Source organism: Lycium ferocissimum, chromosome 10 (assembly GCF_029784015.1).
Source record: "Lycium ferocissimum isolate CSIRO_LF1 chromosome 10, AGI_CSIRO_Lferr_CH_V1, whole genome shotgun sequence".
Lineage (NCBI taxonomy): Eukaryota > Viridiplantae > Streptophyta > Magnoliopsida > Solanales > Solanaceae > Lycium > Lycium ferocissimum.
In genome coordinates this window covers 26614734-26626748 of record NC_081351.1, presented here as the reverse complement: position 1 = coordinate 26626748, position 12015 = coordinate 26614734, and the positions used below count along the sequence as shown (strand labels likewise).

Here is a 12015-nt window from a genome sequence, read left to right as displayed (position 1 = left end):
CTTTAAAAAAACAGAAACTGAAGTTTGAAAAATCGAACCAAAAAACCGAACGCCCACCCCTACTTTAAAGGCCTCAAATAAACAATTGCCTAAATACAATACGTTATTGGTCGGGGAAGCAAAGACCTTTTATTCGAGCAAACTTTACTTATGAAAATATATTATAGTCAATATACACTTATATTTTCAATTTCTCAAAACAAACATCACCACCGTCACCACAACCAACAACATAGCCCGTAATTCCGCAGATCTTACCTCTATTTTTGTAGTCATGCATTTTTCCGATTAGCCGCCATTTCGACAACATAAAATTAGATAAACAAAATAGCAAAATACAATATAAACATCACGGATTTAATTTGTAGGAAAAAGAAGGAAAAAGGAAACGGGCAAGAAAATAAATGTGGACTTAAAGTGGACTTGGATATGATGACCCGAATACCCATCAAACAATATCCTACTCAGCTCCAGCTCTGGTGGCATCGCGGTACAAGAAAATTAGATCTTTCTGGAACGTTCTAACCGAGCTGGCAAGTTTTAGATTCGACCCGTTATACTGTGAGATACCACAGGAAGAAAAAAACGCCTATTTTTTCTCCGATTCGCATTTCGTCAATAGCTAAAATCTTTGACAAAAGTTGACGATATTCTCCTTTCGATCTCAAAGCGAAATCCTGTTTGTAAGTTTCATTCGTTAAATAATTTGTTACTTTTAAAATCAATCGTGATTTTAGGTTAAAATGCTTTTTTTGTTTGATTCGTATATATGCTTCAATCTCAAATTCATGTATAAAATTTGTTGCTTTTACCGTTTTACAAGCTATATAATATATGCTTAAAATCTCAATTTTGTGTATTAGTTTGTTGCATTTACTGTTTAACGAGCTATATATATGCTTAAAATCTCAATTTTGTGTATTAATTTGTTGCTTTTACCGTTTTACAAGTTAATGTGCGCTCTAGCTCTCTTTCTCACGAGGCAGAATCATGTTATGTCTTCCCTGATGATTTTTAATCTTAATATTAATTGTGAATGAGGTTAAAATGCTTTGTTTAGTTTGATTTGTGTATATGCTTCAATCTCAAATTTGTGTATTAGTTTGTTGCTCTTGTTTGCGTAATGTCTACAAAGTTTTTCACTGTGTACCAGTCAGTATATGCCGTCTGTTTCCTCAACATTTTATCTAAGAAAATGGAAAAAAAGAGATAAGTCAATACTTATACGATTGTTCTGTTGGGATCGCAATAATCAGGGAGATGCATAAGCTAACAACTGCAAACATTGAATGGCGATAAATCAGAAACAAAGACAAGGTATGGTTTGACCAATTAGGCTACACATATGAGGAAAGACTAAGATAAAAGAAAGATTAAAACTATTGAGAGAATAATCTTCCCCTAAACAAGACGCTTTAGACTATATTGTGGATGCTATTATGTTATGTATGAGAAGAAAAGATCGTCCAAAACTTCTCCAAGAAAAGAATGGATATAAGAGAGTCTTTTTCTACCAAGAAAACCTTTTCCACCAAGAAAACCTTCTTGAAGTAAAATACAATTATGCTGTAGAATCCAAATAAGGTAGGAAATTCTGAATAAACCCTAACATGTTCATCAGGTGTTGTGGGAGTTAATGAGTCTTGAAACTTTGTCCTGGAAAATCAATCAGCTTTCAGATTTTTGATGAACTTAAAGCTCTGGGTGTGGTTTGACCTAATGTGTAGCATCATTGAGGGTTGGAACTTTGATTCCACTTTTGGATTTATGTTACTGGAACCTCATATGAACTGCAACCAAGCCGATCGAAGCTGTATTCACATTTATCACTAGGTTTTGGGCTAGCTTCTGTAACTGGGGGACTGCTCTCCCATCACCATTTAGATATTGCAATTTCCACATAGCAGAACACATGTCTGACCAATAGGGCCAGTTGCGATGGACAAGAAGATATTTTAGGGGCTCACGAAGGTCCATTTACAGGTTAGGCTATTTACTTATTTAAAACATTGTTTAAATAAGTCATAGATGAAGTCCCATTTGAGATTATTTGTATTGCTGTTTTAATTGATTTTGCATTTTTCTTTGGGGTGGGGGGTTAAGGTTTTATTTTGCTGCTAATTATGCTTTGTTGAATTATTATCCTTGCTGCTCATGAACCTCTAACATGTCCGATTCCATATTGGTTGACCTAATGGATGGTATGGTTGACCTTCCTGCAAAATAATTTTATTTTTGCAGTTGCTTCTTGGTTATAGTTTGTCTCAACTATTTTGCATGGTGCTCTAATAAATGCTTACCGTCCATCGGAGTTTTCTGTTCAGGTTGTTGTTGTTTCTGAAGTCTCATGGCTGATCAACAAGCAGTTGAAGGGTCAAGCACAAGTAATGATTCTGGTGGAAGTTCTGAATCAACTGTGGAGCTCAATATCAAGACCTTAGATTCCCAGACGTATACTTTTAACGTGGATAAGAATGTAAATCTTGTTACTTACTCTGTCTCTGCTACAAATTACGTTGAAAAAGAGTATTTACCACCATGCTTATTCAGTTACATGTGGAGCTTTCTCAAATTGATGCTGCTTCTGAGAAGTGATTGTTTCCCCTTTATGCTTGTCAGAAAGAAACCTTTTCTCGAATAAAGTCCTATCAATATGAAGTTGAATGTTGATTTTAGCATTTGGAATCTTTTATCAATCACGTGCACTGTACTCATGTGACACATCTCTTATTTGACACTCATTGTCTACCTTACTTCGCTACCAAATCTCAATTGCAGATGCAAGTTACAGCCTTGAAGGACAAAATAGCAAGTCATATTGGTGTACCTGTTGAGCAGCAAAGATTAATTTTTAGGGGCAAGGTCTTGAAGGATAATCACCTTCTTTCTGAATATCGTATCCTACCAACTGAGAAATTCAAATTTCCTCTTCATACATATAAGCATTTTGTGTCTGCAATTCGACCTGTCTTCGCTGGAAATGATGTTTTCTGTCTAAATTTATTGGACAGGGTTTTCTGTTAAATGTTTTGTAGATGTGCATTTGGTTTCTTACATCTCTCTTGAAGTACTTTCCAGGAGTTCACAATTTCATATAAGCTTTCTTACCTTTTCTGTTTCAATACTCATAGCTAATTGTTAAATGCTTTAAAATTTGCCATAACTGATTCAGAAAGAATCTCTTACCTGTGGTCATTGAGGGTGAAAGATGCTGGAGTTCATGGAAACATAGAAGCCTTGAACATAATTTGAAATAGTTTTTCTGGAAAACCCCTTCAAGCAAGATTACACAACTGCACAAACCTAAATACATTTTTTGTCTGAAAATCAACCCCTGAACTTGCGTGAGTATAGATATTTTTGATAACCAAGAATCCCTTAGAGCCAACAGGTGCATAGTCGGTGGATGTTGAGCTCTCCCCTCTACTCTTCTCCACCTGAATATCATGCTTTTGTCCATGGTAGGTTTCAAACTCCTTGTGTGCGCCTAATCCATAAAACAAGCTTAGGAATGGATCTAATGGAAATTTAGGTCTCTGTCCTCTTTGAATATTAATCTCAAGAGGGTAATTCAGGTTGACATTTGGTACTGCCACAAACCTAAATACCTCTAGGTATCATATGCCCCAAACCTAAATACCTCTAGATATCATATTTCTACTGCTCTTTTCCCTTGGTCATCTAGAGGGTGTCCATGTTGGTAATTAGTATTTGTTTTCATCTAACAAATTGATTGATTTCTCACCTCTTAAGTTCTAACGTGGCTATGATTAGTACTAGAGAGATATCTTTGACCAACTGATTAGATGCAAACTCCAATGCTTTGTTAACAGATATTTAACAGATTTTTTTTTGATGAAGTAAGAAGTTTCCATTAAGAAAGGCAACTGGAAGGTGCCATTTACAAAAGCAAAAGCTTGGGAGCTTTTGGAGCAAAAACAAAAGCTAGTAAGCTTTTGGAGAGGAAACTAAGTTAGACTATGCAAGAACCATGGAGCTAACAAAGTCCAGGTAATTGTCAATGCTATTAACAGGGGAGTGAAAGCTCCAACTGAACAAAACTACTAAACATCTAGCTTTTAGAGTATGAAGAGGAGTTGAAATCCCATCAAAACACCTGCCGTTTCTCTCATTCCAAGTAACCCAAAAAGTGACGGCAGGAACCATCTTCCAGACCTTTTTGATGGCTTTGTCAACTCTCCAATGATTCCAACTGATATATGCTTCTTTTATGGACTGCGGCATGGTCCATACTAACCCAAAAATAGCAAAAAAGAAGCTCCAGATCTCAGCAGTGACTGGACAATTGAACAGATTTACTTGATTGGATATAATATGTTTGCAAAAAAAGGGAGCGTCTTTCATCTACGACTTTTGGGTTTCTTGCCGAACCTTAACTCTTTTCAGATGTGGAAAATGGGGACACATTACACTTAGTACTGAGGCAGGCTCAGTCGCAACCTGCACCAGGTAACAGCACTGGAGGAGCTAGTACTAACAATATTAACAGAGGTAAGGGTTCTATGGTTTGAAATTTAGCTTTCAGGTCATTTGGCTGATTTGTTGGTCAGATGAGTAACAATAATTTTAATCTCTGAATATCACAGGACAAGAGCCTCAACCCACTGCTGGAGGCTCACGGAATCGTATCGGGCAGATTTCACACAGTGTTGTCCTAGGTACTTTTGTTGGAGATCAAGGGGAAGGAGCTATGCCTGATCTTAGTCGGGTGGGTTTCATAGGAGTTGCAAGTTTCTTCAATCATTGTAATTTGAGTTGATTTAGGAGAATCTCATAACAGAACAAAGTTCAACTTTATAGGTCATTGGGGCAGTTCTGAACACTGTAGGGATTGGGAACATGACTGGTGGCCAGCTTCCTGGTGTGCAGGTCCTTTTCCCACCTTTTGCTCATATACTTCAGATCTCTTAGATTTTCCTGCTTCTTTTGTATTTTTAGTGTGATATCTCTCTATTGTGTGATAAGCCCGTTCAAGTCTCAAAGTTACAGGATACTCACTTTTATGAGACTTTTTCACTTATGTTCGTTCACCTGGCAAAGTGCTGAAGAATTGCATTTGCGTTGTCCATTGCTTCCTTCCTAAATTTGCTTGGTGGGTCTGTTTGTTGACAGGCCAGTGCTCCAGTTCCTCATCCTCAAGGAAATGATAGTCTAAGTCAGTCAGGAAGTCAGCAATCTGGGCAGGCATTTGCTGGTCAATCTTTGCCGCAAGTAGTGCAAATTCCAATGGGGGCAACAATAGCTGTCCCGACAATTAATTCGGTAGAATGTCTTTCAGAGATTGTGTTTTTTCTGTCTCATGTTGTTCATGGCCATGTTTGACTCATGTAACTTTTCTCCTCTTTTAAATGTTGAAGCCCATTCCTGATTCTCTGCACACGCTTACTGAATTTATGAATCGGATGGAGCATGTTTTCTCACAGAACGGTGAGGGTTTTTATCATATTTGCTACTTCTCTTGTGGTAGATGGATCTCTAAATGGCTTTGCATCCTCTTACCTCAGGTTACCCGCCAAACCAGTCACCTACTACTGCGGCAGATCCACCTGCAGTACAGTTGCCTACAAATTCTCGCGGCTTATCGACTCCAGAGGCATTAAGCACTGTGCTGCATCATGCTGAGCGTCTTTTTGGTGGTCACGTCATTGCGGCATTATCTGTATGTACCATGACCATAATGTTCTCTTTTTATAATTAAGGTCCTGGTCCTTCCCTGTCTCCTTCCCTTCTAGTATCTGCAGGTTCTAGTTTACAAGTTAAGATATCCACTTGCGAGAAGCATTTGTGACTATGATCGATAGCAGCATATACCGTGTAATGCACATGTTTTTGGCTAATCTGGGCTGTGTTCCTAGGTTGAGCTTTTGAGTCTTAGCAATTTGCTCACAAGCTTGACCAGTTTTACTGGAGAGCGGTTTTATTTTGTTAAAATTTATGTCGTTTAGGGAAAATGGCTATTTTTTGGCATGAAAGGACCAAAGTGCAAAAGCTCTTCTTGAAATTGTGATTAGAAGTCCTTAACTCATTGGTACCCTAATTACTGAAGACAACTGGCCCTTGAAGGAAAGACCATAAAATAACAATAAATCAGGTCTAATTATACGGATATAGATGGGAGGTAAAGGGTTGATTAGTTAAAATCACTTGGGAAGTTTGAAAGAAATTACAGAGATGGGAGTGATTGAGGAGCCTTGCTAGTGAGAATATAGAGCCTTGTTCTGAGGCATCCTCCTCTGTTTTTCCGTGCTAATATATCTTATATAAGGAGGATGTGTTCAGGTGTTAGAAGTTTACTGGAAAGTTGGAATGGGCAGAAGATTACAAGTATCCATTAACAGTTTTGTAGGACTATCCCTTTGTGTATTGTCTGGACCATTTGGAATGAGAGAAATAGTGCTTGCTTTGAGAACAAGAAGCACCAAAATTCTAGAGTCAAGAACTTGTGTCTTCAAAATCTGTTTTTCTGGTGTGAGAGGAAGAGAGGAATCTGCTATACAATATGGATCAGTAGTTGGACTTGATCTTCTTGTAGGGATATGTATTTCTGTTCCTTTGTTAGTAAAACTTTTACCTTATAAAAAAAAAAAAAAGGATATGTTCTGCAAAGCCACAGAGAAATTGCCTTCCTGATGCTAGTGAATTCCTCTTTGACAAATCAAAGGTGGTAGACCCGTTGCCACCAGGAACCCCTTAATACAGAAGAGGGAGAATGAGGAGAAGAGGGTATAGGTAGATTTGGAAGAGAGTTACTGGTTTCCGGACCTTCTGGTTATTTGCGGGGCTTGCAAATGGAACCCGGAACTAGCTGCTGCTTGTGAAATTAGACTTGCTTATACAGTAGGAATAAAAGGGTCAATCCTATTCATGCAAATAAATGCACCGTAGCTTTGGGAGGTTGAGCTCTGCCTTTGCTTGAGAGTTGCTAGCTGCAAGTCTCAATCAAACTGCAGTTGCTTGCAAGTTGGCTAAGCTATCATGCTGAGACTTAACCTGCGCCATATTTGTTTATTCTTGACAGGATAGTAAAATATCAGTCCTTTGTGGTTTAGAGGTATGGATCCTTCTTCTCTGTTTGTTCTTATCCCGGGAAATGGAACTGATATTTCCGTGTCTGTTGAATCACGTCTTGATTCCAAACATTCCGGAGCTTTAATGATGATAGATTGTCATCATGTCTGGGCTCAATAAGCAATTTACTTGACATATTATGAGGATACTAAATACAGTGCTCGGACATATCTTTAGAGGGAAGTACAGCAATTCTCTCGTGCTCACCACTTGTACAAGTTGTGCGTTGTATGATGTTCGCCAGTCTTTCTACTGTAACTGCATGCATGCGTGGTACCATACTGTGTATATTGCTCTTATTCTCCATTCTCTAACACAACTTGATGGCTCAAAATAACGTTGGTCCACTTGCAGCACCAAACTGTGAAATCTCTTAGGGTTAGATGCAACGCGTGTGCAGCCTTACTCCTGCTTTGCTTAGGAGAGTTCCTTTACCTTCTGGCGCTGATGGACTCCTTACAGTCACTACTTACAGTCGCATTAAGTATCACTAGCAAGATATCATAAATGATCAATGATAAACTGATAAAGATATGGTTCCTAGAATTGACACATCATTCTTTTTCTGCTGTAACTTCCTGATGATTGTCCAACTCTTTGCTTTCTTCTGCATTGTCAACTTGCTCTTACCCATCCATACAAACAGTTGCTAGTTACATGCTCTTTCTTTCGGAAAAGTTGTCCTCTTTCTTCTTTTGTTCTCTGATTTTGTTTGCCACTTTGTAGCACATGGCAGGACGGTTGGAACGGGAAGGGGTCTCCAGCGATCCTGCAGTAAGGGGACAGGTGCAGACAGAATCAGTGGTAATTGGTCAAGCAATGCAGCATTTAGGTGCGCTTTTACTAGAGCTTGGAAGGACGATATTGACTCTCAGAATGGGACAATCACCTGTATGTCTATTTCTTTCTCTTATTTGTGGTTAAGCATTTTCTGTAATTGCTTTTCTTACAGTTGTTAAGCTGCTCTTTGCAGGCTGAATCTTCAGTAAATGCTGGTCCGGCTGTTTACATATCTTCCACAGGGCCGAACCCGATAATGGTTCAGGTTTGTTAGCCAGATACGGATTAGGCTAGGTTTGCAATCCGAAAAATAGGTAAGACACTCCTTTTTTGCACTCTTGGTTTTCTCATGACTTGTTGCTTTTCCTCGATATAGCCTTTCCCCCTTCAAACCAGTTCACTCTTTGGTGGCTCTGCTGCTGTTCCACCTATCCCTGGTACCTTTGGCGCTCTTGGGATTGGTAATGCCCCAAGGCATGTCAATATTCATATACATGCCGGTATGAAAAATATGCTAGTACAGAATCTTCTGTATTTTTCTTATTGTTTTTCCTTATTTTCTTGTGGAGCATTGGAATAATTGGGAGGAAATTTGTGTTATACCTTTCTAACAATGGGTGCTTTTAGCACCTATTATTTCTGCAGGTGGTGCTAGGGCGACCAATGGAGATGGAGGACAGGGTGAACGTGGCAATGGAACTGATTCTGGCCAATCAAGGGTTTTGCCTGTCGGAAATATAGTGGCTACAGCTATTCCACCAAGGCCTACTGTTATCTCAGTCTCTAATATGCCACAACCTGGTATAGTTTTGCAGATTTATGTGCTAGAATAATCTACCATCATATCCAAACTTTTTGCAGACTGAGAGCTTGTTGTTAGCACGTGTAACATCTATACTTCTGTCATTGGTTGATAATGATACATAACGGCAATATACTTTCTGAAGTGCTTTTCTGTATAATGAAGGCCAACCAGAGAGCCCAAGTGGCCAAGAGCACTCTACTGTGTCTGGTGCTGAGAATGATACTGTAAGCACTCAACTAGGTGTCTCATCTGCAAATGGGATGAGTGTGCCTGAGCCTCTACTGGCGCTCAATGTTCCCGGAAGAGAGGATAAAATGGTCGGTGCCCAAAATGATTCCATGACCTGTCTTTTTTCCCTAGTACGACATTCTAGACCTAATTAAACTTGTATTGCCAGAGTCAAGGTCAATCAAGCGAAATGTCTCACAGCAAGTCAGAGGCCTCAGCCAGTGCTGGAGGAGCTCAAAGGTCTGGTCAGGAGTTAGGTAGTCCTGATGAATCCTCATCTGTGCCCCTTGGATTAGGGTTCGGAGGTTTGCAGCCGAAGGTAAGCAAGCCTTTTTGATGCTGCTTCCCAGATACTCCCTCTGTTTCAATTTATGTGAACCTATTACTATTTGGGGAGTCTATGAGGTGGATCTTTGACCACGTTTTCCTTACATTTTTTCTAAGTTATTTGAATTATAAATTATCGTGACTTATAGTACCTTTTATGTAGTTTCAAAATATATAATTTTATTTTTACAAACTTGAAAAATTCATGTCAAAATTTACAGTCCAAGTTATAAAGTTTGACCCTCGTACTCCAAAAAAGTTCACATAAATGAAACGGAGGGAGTATATCTTTTGATTATTTGATTTGGCTGAAAGATGGAGTGATAATAAAGTACCTTTATTTTTTATTTGCATTTAGTAGACTTTGTGAAAGGACATGTGATAAGGAGTCATAGAACCCTCTAACCTCTTCTCATTGTAGTGATGGTATTCACCAGTTTCTGCCACTTCATTTTCTGTTGGTACTAAATGAATATTTTTTCGTCTGCTGAGTTGATTTAGTGCCCATTTTCCATTAAATGCTAGGTGAGTTTTATCGTGTTGCTTTCCTGAGCCCTAATTTTTTTTTTTTGGTCAACTACTCATTTACCTTGAGTTAGCATTCATGTATCTTACGAGTTTTGAAAGTTGATATCAAAGCTCACCCTACTTTAGTCTAGTGGTAAGAGTGCAGCATGTTATGTCTGGGTTAAGCCCGCGTAACAGTTTTGACAATAACTTGGTAATTAAGTGGAGAAGGGTAAAGGACTGCGCCCTTTATCCATCGAGTTTCAAACGGTGCGCTAATGGCCCTTGGGATTTCTGAGGCTTGAGTTGGTGAATTTTTAGTTTCTTCTGCTGCCTTGTTTATCATTTTAGAAATTGAGATCTGGTGCTGCGCTTTTATTGATTTTTCCCTATATCATAAACTGCTATGTTGAATTATTGTCTACGGTCGTTTGTCAGTTTGATGCATTTTATTGTTGATCTCACAACTGTAAGAAAAAAATCAGATTTGTGAATGCTTTTTGGAATTGTTTTAACCCTTCACGTAGTGAACTTTCTGTTCCTCATACTGCTTTTCCAATTTTTAGTCCTCGACCTGACATTCTTTTTTCTTTTGGTGGATATGCAATTCAGAGACGAACTAAGCAATCCATATCCATGCCTCATGGAAATAATGCTGATGGTTCAACTAGCAACAATCCAAATGAACTACCTAAAAGAGATGGGCAACAAGTTTTGCAGTCTCTTGCAGCGCTTGCAGCCAGGGGAAACAACACTGCTATGCCCTCAGGGACACACTCAGATAGGGAAGTTATGGGGACTATCGGCACAGGAAACCAAAATGTCAGTGGTCAATCAGAGATAGCGGATGCAATGTCTAGTGTACTTCAGAGTCCTGCTTTAAATGGTTTGTTGAGTGGGGTTTCACAACAAACTGGGGCTGGATCTCCGGATCTCTTGAGGAATATGATGCAGCAACTCACTCAAAGTCCAGCAATGATGAGCACTGTAAATCAGATCGCCCAGCAGATTGACACTCAGGATCTTGGAAGCGTGTTTTCCGGGCAAGGTGGTGGTATGGACTTGTCTAGGATGTTTCAGCAAATGATGCCACTTGTCTCTCAAGCTCTTGGTGGCATTTCAGCTGCGCCTCAACAAATGCCTAATATTGCACAGAGGCCTGGTGAGAATGCTGCCACGGTAAGAAGGCCAACACCAACCGCTCAAAATTTTCAGGTTTGATCCTGTTAGCTAGTTATTTTATTAGAAATGATATATTCTGTTTTGATCAATTTGCAAATTAAGTTTACGTATCAATTGCAATCTTTTCAGGTTGACCTTCATGAGGTTGCCCAGGGAATTGAGAACAATAGTCCGCCTGTAGAGATTCTTCGCTCTTTGGTTCAAAGTACGGAATCTTTGCACCATAATGGAAGTACTGATCAAAGTCTAGTCGATGAACTGTGCAGTGCAGAGGGCCTAGCCAATGTGAGTAGCTGTATTTTTGGTTTGAGTTTGATGTTTGTTAAGGGCACGGTCTTATGTTTTCATTCTGATTCCTGCAGGAATTCATGCAGATGCTGCGTAATGACGTTTCTCAGCGATTCCAGGATAGACAGGGCCAATAGGGATATGTCTTTTTCATTTTTATTTTCTTATTTGTTTCTAAAGAATGTCAAGTTTCCAATCATTTTGTGTTCAAGTAGACAAGCTGCTGATTACGCGCTCTCGTCCTTTTTTGGATGTCATGGAGGGGGAATCCATTATGCTATTCCCTTGTGTATACCTATGGGATAGTTCAAGCAGCGGATGGGAACTGTATTTTCTTAGTTAACATCGGTATTTCATTCCATGACTCTGTTTTGGTAACTTATATAGCATGCGCTAATTAATGAGGAAAGAGCCAGGCTTTACATTCAGCCATGCTCATGCCTTCGTTTCCCCTTGTATTTGGTGCCTGCGTCCATGATTGGTTCTCACCTTAATCAGTATCAAATTCTAGTGGGCAATATGCACGATTGTCCTTCTTTGGGGTGGTTTTTAATTTTTGTCCTTCGCCTAAAATACTCCGAGGTTCTGAGTTTGAATCCCGGTTTAGTCATAAAAATAAAACAAAATTCGCAAGGCAAAGCGTTGCAAAAAGTCTGCCTTTACGACAACAAGGCGTACCTTGCTGCCGATGAAACTAGACTTTGCTTTTATAATGAGGTTTTTAGTTTTGCTTTGAATGCCTGGCCGCTTAAGAACGGTATTTAATTTTTGCCATAATGCGTTAAGGTAAATTCTACCGCGTAAGAGAT

At 39.1% G+C, this 12015-nt stretch overlaps 1 protein-coding gene across 5 annotated transcripts; it reads left to right on the top strand.

The window, feature by feature from the left end:
* Positions 1-407: 407 nt before the first annotated feature.
* On the top strand, positions 408-11661 carry LOC132033068 (ubiquitin-like domain-containing protein CIP73). 5 transcript variants are annotated; one of them, XM_059422929.1, is made up of 19 exons: positions 408-683; positions 1834-1983; positions 2325-2476; positions 2779-2896; positions 4408-4512; positions 4608-4729; positions 4822-4890; positions 5134-5283; positions 5379-5448; positions 5526-5680; positions 7816-7980; positions 8063-8134; positions 8246-8369; positions 8497-8670; positions 8837-8991; positions 9072-9221; positions 10349-10951; positions 11048-11203; positions 11281-11661. In XM_059422929.1, the coding sequence occupies exons 3-19, from the start codon at positions 2348-2350 to the stop codon at positions 11341-11343; spliced, it is 2580 nt and encodes an 859-aa protein (XP_059278912.1). In that variant the 5' UTR covers positions 408-683; positions 1834-1983; positions 2325-2347; the 3' UTR covers positions 11344-11661. The 5 variants fall into 5 exon arrangements, with proteins under 5 accessions (XP_059278912.1, XP_059278910.1, XP_059278911.1 ...); XM_059422927.1 differs by lacking the exon at positions 1834-1983 and having other exon boundaries at positions 2313-2476; XM_059422928.1 differs by lacking the exon at positions 1834-1983 and having other exon boundaries at positions 2259-2476.
* Positions 11662-12015: the final 354 nt, after the last annotated feature.